This window comes from Strix uralensis, chromosome 11 (genome assembly GCF_047716275.1).
Source record: "Strix uralensis isolate ZFMK-TIS-50842 chromosome 11, bStrUra1, whole genome shotgun sequence".
Lineage (NCBI taxonomy): Eukaryota > Metazoa > Chordata > Aves > Strigiformes > Strigidae > Strix > Strix uralensis.
The window spans coordinates 13,826,432-13,849,970 of record NC_133982.1 but is presented as its reverse complement, the minus strand read 5'-3'; the positions used below and the strand labels follow the sequence as shown (position 1 = coordinate 13,849,970).

General features: G+C 45.3%; 1 protein-coding gene across 1 annotated transcript in view; it reads right to left on the bottom strand.

Annotated features, from left to right (window-relative positions):
- Positions 1 to 23,133: 23,133 nt before the first annotated feature.
- The window catches only part of ADAMTS17 (ADAM metallopeptidase with thrombospondin type 1 motif 17), a 192,710-nt gene continuing 192,304 nt past the window's right edge, over positions 23,134 to 23,539 (bottom strand). The window contains exon 22 of the mRNA XM_074880340.1: positions 23,134 to 23,406. Coding sequence (XP_074736441.1) covers positions 23,255 to 23,406 — 152 coding nt within the window. The 3' untranslated portion in view covers positions 23,134 to 23,254. The remainder of the gene's footprint in view (positions 23,407 to 23,539) is intronic.

The following is a 23,539-nucleotide window of genomic DNA, read 5'->3' as shown; positions in this document are numbered from 1 at the left end:
TCCTTATGAAAAGGTGTTTTTCTTCCAGCTGTTGGGATGAAACAGCTGTTAAGAAAATCAAGCAAAAAAGCTTTTAATAGTCAGACTCAAAATCACTTCCCTTCTTGGATTTGTCTACACAAATCATCAACATGGAAACACAGAAGTACACGACTGGCGTCAACTGATTGCAAATAATTCAAGCTCATTTGTGCATTTGTACAGGCTGAGCTGGACATTTGCTTGCAGTCCTGTTGTGGAAGAAATGTGTGCAGTGTCCAGACTACCATGTGCAACATAATGGGTAATCTATCACTGAGATTTAAACATCCCTGCACAGACAAATCTGCAGGTTTCTCTACTGTCTGTGATACATACTGACCTCTTTTCTGTCTGTCCAGAAAGTCTTCCAGCAGCCCTAATGGAGGAAGAATTAAAGCCTTAGAACAAAACCCACCAATTTAGAGCCTTTCAGGCTTTCATTATCAAGTGGAAAGGACAGAAAAAAGGCCTGTTTTAGTTCTTTTTTAGCCTTCATAGGCACTTACACTGCTGATTTGCTTCCTGCCTTTTATGGGAAATTCAAACAGCTCAGGATTTTTTTTTTAACTATGTAAGATTCTGCAGGGACCAACTCTGCACTAGTTCATGGAAAGGTCCTTCACCTTCCTTACTTCCAGGAACCTGACATACAACTGTAGCGGTGCCTAAATAGGACCTGGATGGATCTTGACAAACTCACTTCAAACAGGACACAGAGAAGCTCCCAGTCCATTTTCTGGTGATTTCTAGACCTGCAGGTATTATGCAGACATAAAGCAGCCCAGCACTGTGGCAGCACTGTTTGCTGTAGCAGCAGGACCCCAGGTACCTGCTGCTGTTGTGGTCCCATGAAATGACTCTGCTCTCCCTCCCAGCAGTTTGTCTGCTTTAATCTATGCTGCAAAAGGATCACAGTCCCTGCGAGAATTTACTGCTTTAAATATGTGGCATTCTTGAGCTATAGGGCTTTACAAGATTCCCTTTATCTTGGCCTAAAATTCAAGTGGCAGATGTGACACGCTTTACCAGGCCTGAACAGGGAAATGACAGGGAATTAGTGTCCATTCGCTGAGTGCAGCCCTGCCCCTTCTGCCCCCTCTGGGACCTTCAAACTATCATATTTTACCTCACTTCAGCAAGAAATCTGCCTCTAGAAGAGTGGGATAATTTCACTATTAGGTAATTAATCCAACAAGAATTTATTACACTGAAAAAAGCACCACGACTGGAGGCTTTTCAAAATGTTTTAGATACCTATCTGCTTTTTCCGGGCTTTGTCAGTGTGAGCATCCTCTGCTGATCTTTCCATTTGCAACAGCTGAAGTTCAGCCTTGTGACATTTCCCAGCAGCTTTTGTGGATGCCCTGGCCTTTTCTGAACCATGCTGGTTCACAGCAGAACACCTCAACTCTGTGCCTCAGAACAGCTTATCCTTCCTGGTCCTCCAAGCTCAACTGCTCCCCTGGCTTTGTGTTAAGCCAGGATTGTTCAAACCGAAGTAAAGAGACGAGGGGGCATGTGAGCAATCGGCAGATACATCATTTCAGACCCGATCACCAAGTGAACTGAGGGGTGCGTCTGCTCAGCGGCTTCGTTACTGCAAATGTTACTGCTGCCCAGTGGCCTCGCCGTGCCGAACCTCGACTGATCCAAACTGTGGTCGGTACGAAGAATATGATAATTCTTAACAAGAAATAACTGTCTGCTTTGTAGGAGTGCTGATGTTGGCTCTGGGCCGATTGCGTGGATGATGTCATCATTCCGAATAATTGGAATATTTTTGTTGTTAGCAGATAGATTGTGAGAGCTGCAAAGCCACAAACAAGTGAAGTCTGTCTGAGAGCTGAATGGTTCAGTCATTATACACATTCAGCCAACATAAGGGTCATACGTCCCCAGAATTTCAGGAAGAAATCCTCCTACCCCTGACTTATGTCAGTGCAGAGGGCAACAGAACTGAGAAAGTCTGCTCATTTTCACTTAATCCAAAGCAGCAATGTGTCCATGATGCTGGGTACCAGCCAGCATTCACATCGATGCAAGCTCCTTCACAGGGAATGTCAGATTTAATCACTTTGTGATAAAGAATCAAAACTTTAATGAAGGTCATGGTTGGGGCTTTCCAAAGAGAGCATAATCTAGAATAGGGCTCTCCTCTTTTGCCCCTGCGATTCCTGTAAGCTCTTGCTCAGATCCGGAATTGCCATTCTCTTCATCACTTTGGTTTTGTTCCTCTTTTTTCAGGCTCCCTTCAGAAGTGTCGGAAGCGTCAGACACATCTTCTTTGTGTGTTTCTTTGCTCCTCTTTAAGCAGCCTTCTGAGCTCCGCAATAAAATCTTATTAATGGGATTTCAGATCACTCAGCGATAGTCTGCTTTCCACCCTTGGGAAACGAATAACTTACGGTGCTGCTCACAGAAAGCAGCTCCAGTCTCTCTTGCACTGGTATTCAATTAACTCGCCTGCCCAGAGATGGGCCATTTCACACCTCCATGCACACCTTGCTCACCGGTGCTAAGTGATGCTCAGGCCACAGCTGCTCAGGCTGGCATCTGATGGTTTCCAACTGTCTGGGACTAGTAGGAGTAAAAATTGCAATTCAAAAATCACCAGGGCCATCATTAATTGTGACCTGATCCATAATTTGGGATTACTAAAAGCAAGACAGAGTGAAATCATTCACCCATTTCCTTCAACATAGGGGCTATTAACAATAATAATGTAGACTGTACAGTCAATAAAAGATGAAGGAGGGGACCCTCACAAGTAACGAACAACCATCCTGAGACTAGGTACAGCACAAGTTAAAGAAATACTTCTTGAGAACCTGCTTCTTAATATCAACCAGTTATTCCTGTTGAGTTTAGCATATACAGGGGAAGGCTCCTATACAGCACTATGAGGCAACAGGAATCTGCTGATATTTCTGATATTGCTGAATTATTAAAAAAAAAAAAAAGGAAAAAAATGAATATTCCTTTCTATCTTTATTTTGTTGTTTCTTAGTAGGAGACTGGGAAGGCAGCTGTAGCAAACCATATTCATGTTCAGGTCATGGCATTATAAAAATTATGATGCCTCTATTGCAAATAATTTATAAATGCTGGGCTTTGCTCTGGTTTTGGACCAACGTAGCATAACTGATTTGAGTGAAGTTACCCCCTGTGTTAAGGCTGAAGTATGAGCCAAATACAACAAAATAATACTCTCCCTGGTGTCTGGAGTGACTAAGTTTATGTGGGTACTGTATATACATTTGATTGAATTATATACACAGCAATAAGTTGAAGAGGTTGATACAGTAGGCACACAACACAGGGAAGAAACCCCCAGTTAAATTAAATTAATTATAGGTATGTACTTAATGTAGTTAATTGAGCTATGGAGGTTACTCTGAGTGCATGTTTGGTAGCATTGGGTTACACCTTGCCTCTTGTAATGGTTTCTCCTGTTGGAAGCACTTGTCTAGCTTGGCAGGTTCCAAACTTAGCCATGGGCAACTCTGCATAGGAGTGCTACTCCTGTGTTGACTGCCCTGGAATGGTCTTGGGCTGAAACTTAACACCCTCAGGAACAAGCTGACGTTTAGGTGGTCACGTCTGGAAAGAAGCACAAAGCCTGTGTCTGTGCTGCTGTGCAGGAGCAGCCCTGAGACCTGGCTGATGGCCAGCTTCATACCGTATCTGCAGGCACATCCCTGGCTCAGGAGCCACCCAACCTGGACATGGCCTACACCTTCCTTATTCAAGGGTACCCCCAGCAGCACCGTGGCACCCAGCCCCGCAGCCCCCACCTAGCCCAACCCTCTGAACGGCCGCGGCATGGGGCAGACACTGTGGCCCGTGGCCCTCCCCAGGTAGGACCTTTAGTCTCTTTAACAAAGTAACAAGTGACAGGACAAGAGGGAATGGCCTCAAGCTGCGCCAGGGCAGGGTTAGACTGGCTCTTAGGAAGTATTTCTTTCCAGAAGGGGTTGTTGGGCGTTGGAATGGGCTGCCCAGGGCAGTGGTGGAGTCTCCATCCCTGGAGGGGTTTAAGAGTCGCGTTGACCCAGCGCTGAGGGATCTGGTGGAGCTGGGAACTGTCAATGTTAGGTTAATGGTTGGACTGGATGATCTTCAAGGTCTTTTCCAACCTTGATGATTCTGTGATTCTGTGACCCTGCCATTGCCAGCAATGAAAAGAGAGATTTGTCATTCCTCCAAGTCAGGGTGTGAGGTGCTGGCTTCCCTGTACCTCTGACTTCTTCCAGGGCAGAAGCACAGCTCTTGTCTCCACCCTCGCAAGCTTCTTCTGTTTGTAACACAGCAGGTGTTATAATAAAGACCTAGCTTAATCATTCATCTCCAGCTCAGACATCAAATTACTCCCACCTACGAGGACTACATTTGCAACTCTCTCACGTATGCTGTGACTCTTCGGAATGAGACTTTTATTTCGAGAACCAGAATGCAGATCTAAACAGCACTGCCGTCTCCTGGAGGAGATAACATGTCTTTGCTCAGAGACCTAGTTCTGTGCTTGCTTTCTATCACGCAGCACCATTTGGCAGGGGCTGCCTGGTTTATGCGATAGCAGACACTGAATTACTTCAGAAAAACAGACTTATTCTTTATATAAAAACAAATGACTAATTAAAAATGGTTTTAATTTTGCAGTTCGTATTTTCTTGGGATTGTGCCAAATTCTGGAGTCCATACTCCACACCCTGTCCTTCTGGAGGAATTTGGCTGGGGAAAGCACTGTAAGATTTGTTCCCTTTCCTCTCCCTTACTCTTAAAATCCCTCCCCACCTCCCTTCTCCCTTCCTGCAACTGGTAAATTGTGAAGAACAGGAATGTTCCTGGGAAGAAACCCAGGCAGAATCACATTCAGAACAAGTCAAAGATTTCTTGCATAGCTGAAGCATGTGTTTGCAATCCCCAATTGCCGGAGCACGTAAGCCCTGCCAGCGCATGTTGTTCCCTTCAGATGTTCTCAGAGAGCTCTAGGCAGCATCCAGGGTAGTCTGTGGACAATGTTTAGCTGAGGAATTGCTTCTTGGCCCATCTGTTAATGGTGCCAGGGCCAAAAAGGCTCTCGGTGAAAGGACGGCAAACAGCCAACCCTACCTTTCCAAGGAGCTGTGTTAGGGATGTTCAGAACCGTTGGTCTGCATGACCCCCCCTGAGCCACAAACTGGCTCCATCCATTTGGGTCAGTGAGAGTTTGGCTGCTGCTACCAGCCTATCACCCCACTCTTCAGACACCTTCTGGGACTGATGCTCTCCAGAATAATTTGCACGTGCAGCCACAACAAAGTACTGCTCAACAGAGAAGGACAAAACCATGAGATCCCAAATGGATGTCCAAAAGGCAAATTATGACTGTTGGAAAGCAGCAGACAGATAGCCAGGAGCTACAGCCTGTTCTCCCTCCTGCCTGAGAGATGCTGCTGACCCAGAGGGAAAGTAACTCTTCAGGAGGTACCATTTAATGGTTCAAAACTGGAACCTGATAGGGCCAAGAAGAATGGGAGTTGGGGGATGAGACACTGGTTGGAAAAACACAGCCTCAGTGTATTTGTGAGGAAGCTTTTGTCCTTGGCAGCACGGTGAGCACAGTATATTACAGGAGCACAAAGTGAGTCCTTGCTCAAGCTGGTGCTGATACTGGGGAAAGGCAGGTTGATGAAAGCATCACTTGTCTTTCCAATGACCTTATCATGTGAGCTCAGCCTGCCAAGAGCTGTCTCTTGCTCTGCGCTCCTCGTGGTCTGAGCCAACAAGCCTGAACGCGCTGTGCTGATATCTGATATCATTCGGCGTTGCATGGCAGCCTCCGAGTGTTGCACACGCATCCTTTCAGAAGGGGACGATGACACCTCTGTGCTTTGCTGTGCATCGCATGCCTCTATGCTGTCACCGGCTCGTCTCACTTCCAAGCATGTCCAATCTGACGTTGCAATTTTTTGAATATAAGGTGCCCCAGGGAGGGCCCTGAGCTTACGGGAGGAACAGAAGAAACAGAAGAGTCTTCCAAAGCAAGATCTTTCACCTCAGTGGCTAAGAGGCTGTGCTGTGCTTAGCCTGGCTCTCCTTCATGCTTGCCAATAGGGTTTTCACGTGCGTGCCAACAATAATGAGCAAGTAACACATGGGGGCAGCAGCAGGCTTTGCTTTCTTGTCAGTCTGGGAGTCTGGATGTAGCATCCTTGCAAGGGTCTTGCAGAACTGGGGTGCTCCAAGATTTGAGGGTCACTGTGCTGGGCACAACCCAGAGTGACAGCTACAGCTGATCAAATGATGGGAAAAGCATGTCGTAGGAGAGAAGGGCCTTGTGGCCTCATGGGACAGGGTGTGAGCACTGAAACCTGTGCTTCTGTCATTGCATCTGGTCCTTCTCCAGTTCCTGCAGTCCCAGCCTAAGCAGTTCTGTGCTCATGTTACAAAGCACATTAAACCGGCAGACAGTTACAGCATTGTCTGCAATGGCAAATATGGCTGGAGTGAAAATCCCAGGTCCCAGTTCAGATCCCACTGCATCCCAACAGACAAGCCTTGCTGAGCTCGTTGCATTACAGGCAGAATGGAGCCCAGCACGTCCCTCTCAGTGAGGTGAAATGAAAAAAAATGCTCTTATCTGTACCATGAAGAAAGACGCAGGGTTCATCTGATACCATTTGTTCTCTTGGAGACTCTGAACGTTCAGGTAACGAGAAGAAGCCTTGATCTTGGCTGTAGAAGTCTTAAAAGTCAAGTTGTCAGGGTAGGAACATTTCACTCAGAGAAGTGGCCATAATTTACATAGCAAGACTCCGGGATTTTCTGTCAAGACTATTTCCAGAAAAGGGTGTCCTTTTTCCCCGCTCTGGGTGAGCAGAACTTCAGGAGCTGCTTGTGCACCTGATATTTGCCTGATCGCCCACAGCAGAACTCCCCATTGTGTGAGGAATGTGGTGTCTGAGTGGCACTGGCCCAAGATGAAACTGGAAATGGCAAAAAATAAAAAAATCCAGCAAAAGCCAGCCCAGTCACCAGAAATGATGATGGATTATATAATAATAAGGGATGGGAAAAAAACCACCCTGTGCTCTATGAGTAATTAAAAAAAAAAAAAGAGATAACTGGCCAGATAGGAAAAGCATTTTCTGTAACTGAGGCTGCTACTTTAATTGGAAAGTGCTGTTAACACAATTGCCTGACTGAGGCCAGTGCAATAGCACAGCAGGGCTGTTGCAGATCTGCAAGTAAACAGCTGAATTGCATTTCTCAGCTTCAATCTGCAAATTTCTGAAGCCAAAAGAACAGCTTTAAATTTAAATCTTCTGTTGGAGCTCATGCTTCAATTGGGCTCTGTGCCAGGACATGCAAAGACTTAGGGCATTAAGAGTCTCATGTAGATGAAAAGACAGTGGGGAGTCATTTGAGTTGGCTAGTAATGTAATAAGCTATAGCAGGATCTGCCTTCATTCCCTTTAAACCAACTTGTGGAGAGGAAAATTGAGAAAACTGACATTTTATCACTTGTAATTGTTACAGCAAAAGCTAAGGCTAAGCATGGCCCTGAGACAACTCCTGTGCCCTGCACACAACCCAACAGAGCGGTCCCACCCCAAGCTGGCTCTGCCCTTTCAGTAACTGTGCTGTGAAGTAGCTTTTGAAAATGCTTGAAACCACTGACTGACCCCCATTAAGGACATATGAGCTGCTCTGTGGGCTGTTGTTTTCTATTCACTTCAAACGATAATCTCAGGCAACCTTTAACCAGAGAGTAACAGGACAGGTTTTACCCCTACCCTTGTTCTTCCAAGGAGCTCAAAGCCAGGCAATGCTCTAGTGGTACCTCTGCTGTTGCACAGCGGTTTCCAAAGCTACAGGGAAGTGAACTGATTCACCCAAGGCTGCACAACACGTTGGCATGTCAGCACAGCCCAGATCCAAGCTGGGGTGAGCATACATTAAGCAATGAAAGATGTGTCTGGCTGTCAATAAAGACTTAGAAAGGGTGCAACTGCAAACTGTGAACAGTAGTGAAGTGACACAAACACTAGCAGCATGATCACCAGGTATCAAACGAAGCACAACTAGCCAAATCAGTTTCTTGTAAGGAAAAGGAAGAAGAGCAGAACAATGTCTTTTACTATGTGGGCTGTGTCCCTGCTGGTTAATGCTGCAGCTCCCTGCATAGCCAGGCCTCAGGTGGACAGGCTGAGAATAATTACCAGGACTCGATGCAATCCTTTGCTGCGACTCTTCGCTGCCAGAAGCTGCTTTACAATATTCCCAGCCGTTTCCCGAGGTATCCAGCAGATTGGACAAAATTAAAGAAACACGGGTCTTGGGTTTCAAGGCCACTGTTAAGTCACTAATCGGGCTCCCAGCTGAGCCAAATGCCAGGAAGAACATTGTTAGCAATAAACACAGATAAATCTTCTCTAATTGGAGCCATGGAATGGGTATGTGCTTCTGGCGAAACCTTTGCCTTCCCTCTGGACCATGTTCACTACAAGGAGGGGGGCCCCAGTGGGCAGCGAGGGCTTTTATCATAGTGCCAGGGCCCTTCTCAGGTGATAGGAGAAAAAAAAGACACCCCAAAAGCTTCATAAGAAGAAAAAAACCACCCAGAGCCCTTGTTCTGGTGTAGGGTTCTGGTCCAAAGGGGGAGGGGGCAGTGTTTCCGCTTGTTTTGAGGTTAGCGATAGGAAAATCTCCTAAAACCCAAGGGTCACATGCTGATCTTTCTCTTCAAGAAACAGTCCCAGTGAATGGCTCAAAGAGAAAGCAGTTGCTAGCTGCAAGCCCAGCTCACATCTCACATATAACAGAGAGCACCCCCCGCCCCGCAGCGCTGCCTGCGTACACCCCACTCTGCAGTAGCCAGCAGCCCTCTGTACAGAGCTGAGCTGTGTGCTGAGGGCTGTCCTGCAGCCAGTCCCCAGCCCGGGCACAGTGCCCAGGCAGCCAGGAGACCGGGAGGAAGGCCTCGAGGACAGAGCTGACCCTCGGTGGCTGCGGGAGCCCTCGACCTTTGAGTGGCCACACTGGGGAGCTGTGGAGGTGGGGGCCAGGCTCACGGGCCCACAGTCCAGTCTCACTGTGTAGACAGCAACCTGGCAGGGAAGTCTTTGTAGGTCCAAGGCCTGGATGAAGAAGGGAGTTTCACCACGGTGTCCTCCATGAGAAGCTGGATCCGGGGTTATGCTCATGAGGAGACCATCAACGTGGTATGTGGGTGCACTGGATGCTTGGCCTTTAAATCTACCAGGATCGTGGGAAAGCCATGCCAGGACCCTGTGCTGCCTCTTGGAGTGCTAAAATCAGAGCAAGTACAAGAGAAAAAAAAAAAGAAGGGGGAAGAGGAGCTATTAGGAGAATTAAAGTGATGAATGAGCAGATGAAAGGTACAAAATGTCATCTTTCGTTTGAGCTCCCAGGAGGGACTTTACCAGCAACAGAATGAATACCACAGAGAACCAGGTGGCAGTGGATCAGATAACGCCTCCCTTGACCCATTCCTCAACATTCAAAACACACAAATGCTGAGGTCTTGCTAAAAGCAAAGCACTGTCCCCTTGTCTCATTGTTACATGTAACCCAGAGCCTGTGGATAGCAGCTACAGTGAATTAACATGAGCAGAAGTAGCTGGATTGAATTCGCTAATGCAGAAAAAAAATCACAGGCATGTTGTTAAGAAAGAATGAGCACTAATTCTCTGCTTATTCTGGTTCATTTTGTTTGATTGTACTTGAGCTAGGAAACATGAGAGCTGGTGGTGATCATATTAGCAAAGAAAATAGAAGGGCAACAAGTTGACAGTTTAGAGTTCATGCAAACATTGTGCCAGCCACTGAACCAGAAAAAAAAAAGTTGGCTCAGAGGCAGTCACTAAGTTGAGAAAGGATCTATTGATAAGATACTCTTGAGGAACAATCTCAGAATGATGTGAAAGACAGATGGGAAATGGTGCTGCAGAGCTAAGCTAAGCAATCAGGAGAGGATACTGCATCATTTGGGTTTTTTCTTTGCTTTCCTCCTCATTCTTCCCCATTTATTACTGGAGGAAAAAGTATTTTTGCCTGTAAAAAATATTTGTGCCTAAAGAGTTAACACTGGGGTGTGCTCCTGCACCAGCACTGAACTTCTGGTAGCTTTGCTTCGCTTGCTGGAGAAAATCATAGCAAAACTATTAGCTGTGGATCTCTATATGATCAACATTACCTCGACTTTAAGCATCTACCCTTACAAACTCCTTGCTTGTAGGGAAAAAATACATCACAATGGTTTCAACTTACCAGAAAGACTCTCCCACCAGCTACTCTTTGTGGAAATGTCCAAGGAACAAGATGAAGTCCCAGATGGCCAGAGAACACAAGCTATGGCTAGCCAGGAGGAGAAAGTGATGTCAAACATGGCATCTGGAGAGGTGATGAAAGCCAGGGAACCTTCTTGGTCCAGGAGATAAACCTTCATGCCTTTTTTTACAGATGTGATGCGTTTACAGATGTTCCCAGAAAGGGGCAGTAGAGACTAAACCCACACAATGAATAGAAAGAGAAGTCCTGGTCAGGGAGAAATAAATAAAGAACAAGAATTATTTGCAATGTCTCTTTACCTTGGCATACAGAGGCTCCACCATGTGTCCATTCAAATAAAAACAACGGGACCTGTATGGGCCAAAATGGGGCTGTTTGGTATAACACAATAATCCCAATCCACTCTGAAATTGCTTCCTTCATCTGCTTTTCAGAGGAGGCCACAAACCCTGCCCAAATGTGGATGCTGTGTGGGTTGCAAGAGCTGGCAGAAGGGCGTGTAATGCATCGGGGAGCACTATATAATGCCCTACGTAACACTTATGTCACTGCAGCAGCATGGCAAGCTTTGAGGTGGCTTATTAGCAGGGGGAACAATAATAATTTGGGAAAGGTTTACTATCAGGCTCGTGAATACCTATACCATAGCTCATCACTATCACAATTTGGCTTCCACCGAATCTTGCAAGAGAGGAGACAAGAGAAAAAGGGGTGTTTAAAATATCAAGATTACCAACAGTTCATGTTGGTGTGAAGTGTGAAGCAGGGAAGTCCATCCCTGGACCACCTTTACAAATCTCTCCAGGCTCTCTTGAACCACTCAGAGTTAATTCTAGAGCTGACTCAAGCCACTGCCTTAAGGAAAAGGCACTGTTACTCACCTGGAGTAAATCCTATGTGTTTTACTTCATTTAAGCCACTTATCCCAGCCCTCTGCTACTGCTTTATGCCATCCTCTTGCGCTGTCCATAATCCACAATGGAGGGGATGATTTTGTGGGTGGGGATGTCCAGGAACTCCAGTCATGGGACAGTACAACAGGCATAAACCATGCAGCCAGTGTCTCCTCCTCAAAGAGTTTCTGGCCTAAGAATAAGATTTGAAAACATGAAAGCAAGCAGGGGGCAATGTGAGGTGAGAAACCAGCTATCTGCAGCAGAGGAGCTGAGGCAGTAACAGCTTTATCAGGAAACCAAGAACCGTTTCTGGTCCTGCTCTCAGCACAGCTCAACACACCAGCAAATCTGGCTGCAGACTGAAATCTTGGCTTCTCCTGAAGCCAATGGCAAACATCCCACTGGCTTCAATGGGAGCAGGACTTCATGCCAGATCTCGTGCTTCCCATTCCTTCGCCGTAGCCATGAGAGCAAGCTTCCCTTCCAAGGCTGTGTCTGCAGCTAGGGCCTTCAGGAGCAGAAGAATGGCTCTCCTTGCAACCTGAGAAGTATCAATGGGAAATGGAAGACCTTTTTAACGGAAATGGCGATTGCCCTAGACAACAACTTGCTTAGAGTTATGGGGCTCTCTAGAGTCCCATTTCTTTCTGTTTGAAAATCTCCCCTTAGGCTTTAACTGCCCCCAGGGTGCACAGCAGCTCAAGCACACAGCTTTAGGCTGTGATGAGATCACTACTGGGAGAAATGGTATGAGCTGGGCTATGCAGCTAGCAACACTCACCTCTCCCAGTTTTAACATCCCTCATTCCATACTTGCTCACATAGCACTTCCTATACATAGTGTGACTTACAGCAACACAGCAAACAGGCAGGAGAAGACTAAGTTGGCCCATTTCTGCTGTTATCACAGCAGAGTGGATGCCTATTGGAGGAGGTAAAGAAAGGGATGCTGGAAGAGCTGTGCGCTGACCACACAGGGCTCTACGTTTGCTCTGGCATGAGCATCTCTCTGCTGAGATGAGCGTCGTGAGATCTTCAAGCTGTTTGTGAAGTGGTAAGGTCACAGCTCTCATTTCCTGCAAATCTTTGCTTTCCTTGGCAAAAATCAAGAATTTTGTTAGGGAAATCTTGGTGGGTGTTTTGTGATCAGTCAAGCACAGCAGATTACGTTACTGGAGGGTGTATACAGGACCTCCCGTCTTCTAGGCATAGTAAAATGAGTCTGTTTGCTCCAGAGATTCAGGAGTCACCAGCATGGTGCTGACCACCTGTATTATTTCTTAGGTCACACGGCGTGTGTATGGGACAGATTGATGTCTGTACAGCTGACTGTTTGCATATCAATTCTAGAGGCAAAGGAAATTCTTCAAATCCCAGAGCACAAATGTGGACTGCTACAGAAAAGCAGGTGGAGATGTGCCAAGTTACAGCTCCTCAGTTGCTACCCCTGTGAAGAATGCCCTGCAAGGAAAACTAGAAAATATTTCATGAAAGAGCAAAGATAACACAAGACTATCTGGCAAAGGGTAGAATTTAATATTAATGGCTTTCCTTTAGTCACTGTATTTCCTGTTCCAAACTTAACCCTCTAAAATCAGCAATGGTCAGAGAAGGGCTATAAACTTTTGCACATTTAAAAGGTCTTTCACTGAAAGATCGGAGAGCACTCTGCAAATATTAGGGACTGCTGAGGGATGGCTATCCCCTGAGGCCACTGCCCATGTAGCCAATGGGCAGATGCTGCTTTGGCTGCAGAGGCCAAACTCTGAAATTTGGCTTCTGCCCCACTCTGCAAAAACATAGTCCTTCTTTGTCTCCCAGTTCATCACAGGAACCCAGGAAATGAGAGGTGCTGGGCTCCCCTTGAATTCATGCTCCAGATTCAGTGTGAAAAACCCCTTCGCCATGGACAGATGGGTAATAGATACACAGCAGTGACATGACTGGTGTTATTTCAGCCTGTCAGCCACTTTAGGGTCTTGTCCCTGGAGGTCCTCAGGGTTACACGGAGACTGCTCATGGCTGTGTGTGGCTCAGCTGCTGGCGTATCTAAGTGTCTCCGTTAAACAACAGCACACTGAAGCTTGCTCTGAAAGTGAGCTGGACTAGCCCCATCTCCCCACCCTTCCTCGCCGACCGGTACTTGCCTGGAGGGGTCCAAATATTAGTCAACGCGGATAAGGGATGCACAACATGGCTGGCTCCTCTGAGTCTTGCAGTCCTTCAGTCAGAGGAGATCCTTCTGTGCCACCCACATCTTCCTTTAACCTGGCAAAGTACCTGAATTACTGAGCTGACTTGCCAAGAGAGATTTAGGCTGGAAACATCTCTAGAAAGATGGCTCTCATTAAGGGCTGAAGCCTGCAAGAGAGCACAATGCTGGCTGGGGCACAGAGCTGGGGAGAGAAGTGTTAGTCATCACCTGCCTCGTGTTCGGCCCTTCGGACAGTCTCCTCTCTTGGAAGATGCACTGTTTTGCCTGTATGACTGTTGGCAGAAACTAATGAGCAGAGCTGGTTGAAAATTTTCCATCAAAACAATATTTCTGTTTTGCCAGAAGACAGTTTAAAAATTAAGTGGAAAAATTAGAGAAAAGAGCTTGGGTTTTGGCTGACATTGTTGGTAAAAAAATCCCAAACTTGAGATTTTTTAGCCAAAAATGGAAGTATTTGGGGTAAGGCAGGGGAGGAAAAGGGAGGAGCCTGGCTGGTCTTAGCGATACCCTGAAAAACATCTAAGAAAATTTTGACAAATATGAGGATGTTTTTGTCAATTTTTTCCATAGTGAAAGATACTTCTGCTTTTAGAAGCATTCTATGGGGAGGCTGGAAAACAAACAAGCAAATATGCATTTTCTTTCTCATACATATGGCTATAGACACTCCATAGCTTGTAGTATTAGCACAAGCAGCAATTCCTCTGGAGAGATAGTTAAGACCAGATCTCTCACAGGAGCTGCCCAAGAGCGTACTACCCAAAAGCTGTAATTCTCAGAAAGGGACACCCACACAGCTGATTCTGCTGTGAGTTTGCACAGCTGATGGAAAGCCTCGATAACCTCACAGTTGCCTTGCATACAAATAAACCGAGCCATGGGGACAGCCAGGGACAAGGCGCTGCTTGCGAAGGAAGGTACCGTGCACACAGCTGTTGCAAAACCATCCGTACTTAATAGCCAGCCAGCCACAAGCAATGCTGTTGCTAAAAATGTTGCAGAGAGAATGGCACATAAATACCTGGGAACCCACAGAAAGCTGTTTTCCATCTTGCTTACACAACAGTGTGGTTTTTCTTTTTCCCCTTTAAAATTGTTTCTTCAGCAAAATTGGTTGGGAAAAAAAAACAAAACGGCTGGAATCTTCCTTACCCTCTGGGAAATGCGACTTCTTGGGCTCAGGGTCACAGTCTCCTCTTCAAGGTGTTGTTGGCTGGCGTTGCGAAACGATGTGGGGAAGCAGCTGTGAGCGAGAGTGGCTGGAGACCAGCAGTCTGGTAGCTCAGCAGGACCCTCCTTCCTTGACACGTACCTGGGCATAAAGCAGAGGTGATGGTGCCGAAGCCAACGCAGCACAAGTGGCACAGAAGGTGAATCAGCTCTGTGAGAAAACTGAGATGTGACATGGTGTTATTAGGCAGTGGGGAGCAGGGGAGGTTCGATTTATAATGATTTCCTAAGGAATTAGACCATGATTCTGGACAGGATTTATATTTTAAACAACACTTAATTTTTTTAAAGGACTAATTCAATCTAGATGTGGATTTCATACCTTTTCCTTAATGAGAGCAGCACCGGGGGAAGCAGTCAGAAGTACTGACGTGTCCTGGCAGGGGCTCCGACTGCTGCAACTCGCCTTGCTGACAGCCCGAGCTTGACTCTCGTCCCACGACAGCCCGGGGTTACAGTCCCGGCGACTTCCACCACAAGCAGCTCTGGCTCAGAGCCGCCGAAGTGATAAAAGACTTCTTGTGTGATCATCTCAGGAGGGAAGTTTGGTGCCAAACAAAGCTGCAGTCTGGTTGGGTCTTTTTGCCATTAGAGACAAAATCAAGGGGAAAAATACAGAGCTGGGGAAATAAATGGAAGCTGCAAAATGTTCAAATAATGTATTTTCCAAGAAAATAAAAAAAAACCCACCCAAGAATGGCTTGTCTGGCTTTGCTGGCCAGGCCGTGGTTGCACTGATCTTTGTGCAACCTAAAGATCCTGTTAGAGGATACCCCTTTTTCACCAATTCATCAACAGTCTGAATAGTTCCACTGCCTGTCTCCAGGATGGCTGCACAATGATGTTGTAGTATGCAGTGACCTTACAGAAAACTGTCAGTGATCTTTCAACAGCTGACGCTTTTTGGGGTAGCGGAGCCAGCCGCCCAGACTGGCGTGCTACCAGCGCTCTCCTCCTGCTGAACAAATGAGCATTTCCCTCTCTGCCAGCCCACATTTTGAGCAGTATCCAGGCTTGGGGCTGGATTTTGCAGCCCAGTTTCTGTAAGGGGCATCTCTGAAGTGATGTGAATTTTACCCTTTGCTACTTCCAAAAAATGTGTCTGAGGATATAAAACCAGTGGGGAATATCCCTTTCCCTCCCCTGCCAGTGCAGTAACCACAGTACAGGCTTACTCACTCGATTCAGAAGCGGTCTATGCTCATCTCCATGCCTTTTCAGATTGCTGCTGGCAATAACCCCAGCTAGCTGCTTTGGGAATCTGCATTTTCCCCCGGACCACTCTTGAGAGAAGGATCATTTCTTTGGGCATGGCCTTTCCAGCATCCACATGTCTGGGTGTAGAGTCTAAGTGCCACCGCACAAAGAACACTGACTCATTATAAAAGACCTCAGAACAAAAACCATCCAGAAAGCAACAGCAAGGGGAGTCATAAGGCTATTACAGGAGTATGATGAGAAAAAGATTTTTCTTCAGAGGGCTGAGGGGGGAGACTAAAAGCACTTGAGCAGATGAGGGAAGGTATTCTCTATAGACTGCAAAGGTGGTGAAGTTTCTGGTGGGTGCAAAGCAAGTTTGTGGGGGACAAAGCAGCTGCAAGCAGAGGAAGAGGGGAAAGGGACAATGCTCATGCAGGGAGGGCAAGGCCACAAAATGGGCCTGTGGGAAATAGAGGAGGAAGGACAAGTCAAGCATCTCTGGAGTTACACTGAGACTGCTATAAGCCCCTGAAGCTCAGGAGAGGCTGGAGACACCAAGGATGCAAGGGCTCACCTGGAGACTGAGCTGTGCCAGGAGCCAGCCCCATACACCGATACCCTGTGGGCTCCACTGTGGCGAGCATGCAAAGTCGCTCTCTCCCAAGGTCGAGGAGGATGCCAAGGCCTGTGACATGACCCAGATAAGTCACACCGGAGGCTCCAGCTCCAGCCAGGCCACAGAGGGATGAAAGGATGAAACACCCAAACAGGAGCCTTTCACAGCCAAATGAGAGATGCTGAGGAAAACCACAACTTTCAAGAAAGCCCAGCTGCTTCTCTCCAGCCCAGCGGCCGAGGCAGATACCTACCCCAGGCCATGTGGCCCGGCCAGCGTCTCGGCTGTGGTAATGCACAGGGAACACATACGCAAGCCCCAGACATTAGCTGCAGGACTCTGCTAATTGGGAAAGTCTGTCTGAGTGTCTGGCCACCATTTGGCAGACACGGCAGCTCTGACAAAATAATAAATGTGGTACAGTGCAGCCTCCAGGCATTCTTCGTGGGGTCTGTCACATGAAAGTGGCATGAAAGGCAAGGAGATGCAAGACACATGGAGGTCAGCTTTGGAGACTCTCTGATTACCTTCTGGGTAGTTACTGCTAAGGGGAGTCTGTGGTCCCTCTCTGCTTATATACTCTCTTGTTTAAACTCTCCTTTTACAAACAGACAGTTCTTCCCATCCAAAGTGAAGATGCTTCAATCCTGCTTGTCCAAGGCAGTTATGCTGTTGGAAAGTCTCTCTCCAGGCAGACCAGCCCACTTCTGAAGAGTGTGAAGAGAAGCCAGAGACATGATAAAAGGACAAAAAAAATGCTCACGGAAAAGATAACTGGTCTTTGTGCATTAGCAGCATTTGAGGAACTCCTGTCTTCCCACTGACCTGCCTCCAAATTGAGATAAACAGAAGGACGCTGAAGTGTAAGTGGTATGGAGTACAATCAAACATATTCAGCACAGGTCCAAGTACTGGAAGAAGAAATGCTGTTCAGGAGCAGTTCCCACAGCCTGCCTGTTTCTTTGTGCACTATATTCATACAGCAGCAGGACAGCAAGTGAAGCAAGTAACTTGCCAGCAAGTAGGTTACCAGGGCTTCTTTTCTTACACCATCAGAAGTGTGAGTGCTTCTGGCATGGTTCTTCTCTGCCTGGAACTCCACAGCATATTGGCGTTTGTGCCAACACTCTTCAATGAGAAAACACACCTTTCCCAATGGACCAGGGGTGTTAGGAAAAGCACACAGGAACATGCAGTTTTCACTCTACCAGCAGAGCAAGGTCCTCCAAAAGTGGTACTCTGGGTGATGCATGGGGCTCATGCCAGGATAAGATGATCCATATTGAGCTTTTTGGAAAGAAATTTCCTTCCAGAGAAAGCAGAGTCCCGCCACCTTGCTGCAAGGGACCAAGAGGCAGCTACGGCTGCCGTGTACACCAGGACTTGCAACAGAGTGAAGGAAGCAGGTGGGGTTGGTGGATGCAGAATTGAGCTCCAAGCAGCTGAGGAGGGATTATACTTTCCTCCTGGTACTTCTGTACCAGAGCACCAAAGCCATCTGACCCCACCTGCCTTTAATGATCTTGGCTGAGGTGACTTAAATAAAAAGACAACTAAGATCACAGGGAAGGACAATGGCTTCAAATCATCTGGTTTCTTGGTTAGAAGATGGGGATTAGGAATAAGAAAAAAACAGCAAACTGCTACATGCAAAATAGGCAAACTAAGTATATAAGCCTACTGGATTTATAGAAGAGATATTGGCACATACCAGGAAAATTTCAAGCCAAATGTATGACAGCATTCCTTACACCCCTCCCACCCATTGCCATATCCTAGCTTAGTGTAAAGCCTTTTGGCTTCCAAAGGCTTATAGCTGTTTTATTGTTTAAACAGGTCAACAATTGCAATCATATGTTGACTCCAGGCAATACACAAACACGATGATGTGTTAATATACAGCAACACTTGGATGGAGTTTCTACAATTTTGCTGCTGTTAACAGTCACATGTATAATGGCAGCTGGGCTGGTATCTCCTAAGGCTACCTCTGAAAACCAGGAAGCCTATCAGTGTTGTGCCGTTACCAAGAAGCCAGCATGAGATCAGTAAATGAGCTCTATTTTTAATGTAAGTATAAACTCCATTTCTGGAAATCATTTTGGGAGGAGGACTCTCACATCAACCATGCTTCGGTTTGTTTTTAAGCCTGTTTTAGAAATGCTCCCATCTCCAAGAAGTGTCCTTTTAACAAGAATTGAGCTGGAACAGGATACGGATGATGGCATTTTTGTAAGACAGGCCGGGACAGGATCCTGCAGGTCTAGCTGTGTGAAGATATCTGCAAAAAACATCTTCACCATGTTGAGGGGGGAGTGAAATAGTACAAAGATTCTGGCTAGTACCTACAACAAAGACATCCAAAACACTTGGCACTGAAGTAATTCTGTTTATTTCACACCAGGGAAGTGTGCAGCTAGGTTATGTAGATACCTTTCCAATGGATGGGATAGTTTTGCTCCAATATAAATTTCCACATGCTCAGCAGTCTTCATTATCAGGTTGCGCCTGTGGAGCAGCTACCATTAAACATACAGCAAGCTGCCACTTCATCTCAGCTCCAACATACATTGAAAGCAACCTTTCTCAAAAGCACTTGCAAAATGTCCCTCCCCGCATGTATAAGCTTTACCTTCCCCGCAGCCTGCTCAGGCGTACACAGCGATACCCCAAATGCAGCCTGGCTCACTTTTTCCAGACAGGCATTTTCTACTGTTGTGTCACTGACCACAGACCTTGCAAGGCATTAATCAGGTATTAACATTCCCTGCGCTTTATTTTGCAACCCGACCAGGACAAGACCCATCATTTCTTGATTTGTTAGCGCACTGGGAACTCTGAGATGCCAGAATTTTACTGACAAACGACCTTTTACACCTACCACAGCTATCAAACAGTTGGCCTAGATTTAACCAAATCTCAGTCTCAGTCCAGTATTAGACAGATGCATAATGTACTACTTACAGCTTCACTCCTTTCTCTTAATTTTCATGCTAGCTGTTTGGTTTGCTTTGTATTTTTTTCAAGTTCAGAAACCTTATTAAAGTTGTTATGGAAAAAATAAATTTATTATTCAACATACTCAATTTTTTCAAAATGGAATGATCCTCTTTTCTTTTTTTTTTTGGTTTTCATTTACAACTGGTTCCATTCAGTTTGACTGTTTTTATCTTTTCTATTTATAACCAGCACCAAAAAGAAAATTACCATGGATACAGTACATATGCAAATTAGCTAATGGAAAAAATATATACATTTCACTCTGTAATGAAAAACTTAAATGATATTATTGCCATGGAGAATATATCCCTGTATTATAATAAAATATCAAGCAATAATCGACTGCTAAGATTCTTTTCCACCAACAAAAAATAGCACCATACATGAGATAGTGAGAATCTACACTCAATAACACAATTGTGCAACTAGAAATGTACAGTACTTTAGTAACAGTACAGAGTATTGTTTACAATATGGAAATACCACCACTGTAATCAAAAGAGTGTCAATCTCTTACGAACAACTAAAAAAAGTATTGTCATAGATACACTGAAACAAACAGCTTTCTTTTCACCAGTATGTAGTAACTGAGGGCAGAGCATAGCTGTAAATTCATAGTAAAGCTCCTATAAAATGATACAAAACAGAAGTGCAGGAGTATTGAACACAATTTAACTTTTTTAGTATTATTATTTTTCTGGCTATTATAAAATGGGAAGGTTGTCACCATATGAAGTAAGAGAATGTAATAAAATGAAGCTGTGTTGTGCCATCAGTTTTTAATTAATGTTGGTTTCTGGTTGTAAAAAAAAAAAGGTTGATGCACACTAATCTGTGGGCTGTGAGCGCAAGTGAGGTGGTTTTTTCAGTGCTCAGACATTTGAAAGAATTCCTTGTAAATTCACGTTTCCTTAAGTAGGATCCAGAACGTGGACCCAAATGTCCTTTGGTGTCCAGAACCTAGCACAGTGGAACAGCCCACAGGTCTAACTAGCCTAGTATCCTGTTCTGGACAGTGGCCAATAGTGAATTATTAGTGAAAAACATAAGAATTAAAATCCTTCCTCTCCTATGCACCTTTCTAGGAGCTCACCTTTGCCTAGAGAGGATGACAGATCAGCACCGGAAGGAAAAATGACCCCTGCTATTTTAAAAGCACCTTTGATTCTCATTATAATAAATGCACATGGTGTTATTCCAAGATAACAGAGAAGTCCGATGGCAAATCCTTCAACAGCGCAACTTGAGTGTTAGTAATGCCAAAAATGATCAGCAAGGGGGGCATGTTTCATTGGGCCAGGCCACTTCATGGGCAAATGTTGCCCATTAAAAAAAAAAAAAGCAAACTACAAACCAAGCAAAGGGTGTAAGGGGACCCATCTCAGCCAAGCTGCTGTGAGGTGGCTGTGGTGGTAGGGAGGCAGCAAGGACAGTCGCAGCCCTGCTGTACAGGCAGGGCATGACAACAGGCAAGGGGAAAAACTACCACTGTGAACTATCAATATAAATCAGGTCCTCCGGGCTCTCTCCAATCTCATGGAACTTTCTCATTAGCAGTTCATCTACCTATTAATTTGCCTAACTGAACATCACCGTGGTATTGCCTAAATCTTCCCTGTCACCCCTGCCAGCAAGGTTTTCCGTTGACAACTTCCTAAGTAGTAACACAACCTCTGTGTTTGGGCTACAGGGTAGGAATAACAGAAGAAGGAGGTCTGATCCTGACTGTAAAATGCCAAAAGAACATCCAGTATAACAAAAACCAAGTTGGAATCATTTCCCTGATAGAGAAAATCATCTGGGGCATTGGAAAGCAGATCTATCTGAGACAGGCACTTGAGAAAAAATTGTGTGCAAATGTGCCTTTGTGCATACAGGCCAGCCCTTGTGTGCACACACGCTCATTGGCACTAATAGGCACAGATGCAAATGTGAAGCCCACACAGTAATAGTCTGTTAATGAACATTAGCTCCCTGTGCTTGAAAAACTTAGCCCTTAATAAAATGCTAATGAGTTATTCCAGTGAGGTCCTGGATATTGAAAGGATTGTAATAAGGAAGAAGAAGTTACTTTAAAGATATATTAGGTACTAAGAGTCTTTATCCCTCCTTGCATTGAAAAAAAGAGACAACAGCAACAAAGACAACTTGAGGACAGGTGTGAGCTGCAATCCAGACTGGCCCAGGGGCTGGGGGTAGTAGCTGGGCTTAGTTCTGCACTCATCTCCAAGGACTAAAACAGTAACACGCAGTTCTAGAGCGAGTACAAAGCTGCAATTCATCCACACGGCTCTGTTCGTATCATGAAGAGTGGGCTGTAACTTAACCACTGCACAACTGACCTTGGACCCTGGCAAGGGAAACGATACATGTTGGAGCAAGATATGACAGGGAGACATTGATCTGTAGGACTAACGGAGGGGACAAACTCTGCCCTGGGTAGAGCTCCTGTTTCAAGTCTCACATCTCAGAGAGGAGTTTGGTTTAAAGTGCAGAGACATAGAAGAGGGTATCATATATGCAGCACTTGCTAAGTGCTCTGATAGCACCGATCTGATAGCACCAAACCTGATAGCACCACAAAAGTAAGACAGGAAGCGTTAAAATACAGTGAGTAAAACCCTAACCCTTACTGAAGGCAACGGAAGTCTTAGCCTTACGGCTTCAACAAGCTCAAGATTACACTTTGAATGTTTTGTATCCCTGACTACTTTTGACTCAAAAGGCTACATAACCTCAGATGCACACAAGAGCCAAGAGATAGGAAACACCTGTTCTACTCTCCACTCCATCCTTCACACAAAGCTTGTTCCAAATCCTGTTCTGTACCAATCCTATCCAGTTTCATGGTCTTCTTAAAAAAAACATTCAGTCTCATTATCTGATTGACTTCCAAAAACTGGAGAGATTAGGCCAAGAAATCCTTGAGGTCCCTTCCAACCTGGTATTCTATGATTCTATGAAATGATTTCTGACTTCTTCCATCTCATGTAAATGGTTTAGGTTTAAAAATAACTATCTACTGCTGTTAATAAGCTTCCATTTCATTAAGCTCAGAGAAAAATTAGGTTTCATAAAAGAAACTATATTATTCTGGGGAGAGAGGATTGTTTTTTTAAAATTAGAAAGAAGAGCAGTCCCTATTAGTTGCTCTAAAAATATGACTTGGAATGTTGGATATAATTGTACTGAGTTTTCTGCAGGAATTTCAGAGATGTCCATCCCCGGCTATCAGTTTTCACAAGCTTTTACAGCAAATCCTCTCTTTAAATTAAGCCTTTCATTTATGTGTGTCCCTCCAAGCCCACTCCACAGTGGGATAACTGTTGGGAATTGAAAACATCAGATGAAAGCCAAGATTAAAAGATTAATGTCTCTACCTTTGCTGAATTATTTTGCCAGAGGCCTTCCTCCATGGAGGTACCCATAACCTTAGTCAATGTAATCACTTTGCAACTCTTGTCCTTTTCTTTAATGGTAGCAAGCCATCCAGTGGCTGGTGATTTAATATATTAAAGTAAAAAGCATTAATGAAAAATGTAAGGATGTCAAAATACAATAAAATGATTGGCTCCTTGAGATGACTCTTTCGGTTTGTTTTTTTAAGGTGGATGAGTGGATTACTTTGGTATCCAGTCTGTAGAATTAGTTTCAAGTCTTATTAGGTATGCTTTGGAATCCACCACATTGTAGCAACTCATGAAGTTCCAGTACTCAGACCTACTAGTCCGTGATTTACATACAAATAGCTGTAATACTCTAAGAAGTAGCACAGGTTCATTAACTCTTCTGCTGCATCTTGTTTGCATAAAAGTCTCTGCAAGTCTGGCAACAGCGCTGATACCATCGCATGTCTTGGCACAGATTCTTCTCCCGGATCACCCTGCAGTACACTGTCCACTGGTCGCCTGTGCACTTGTACGTGAGAGCAGCTTTGGACAAGAAAAGAAAGGAGAAACTAGCAGATTAGCCAGAGAACAGCATTGAGGGTGTGATCAAAATCACTGCGTATGGGGGAAGAAAGGGCCAATCTCACTGTCAGCACTGGAGATCAGATGATGTTCT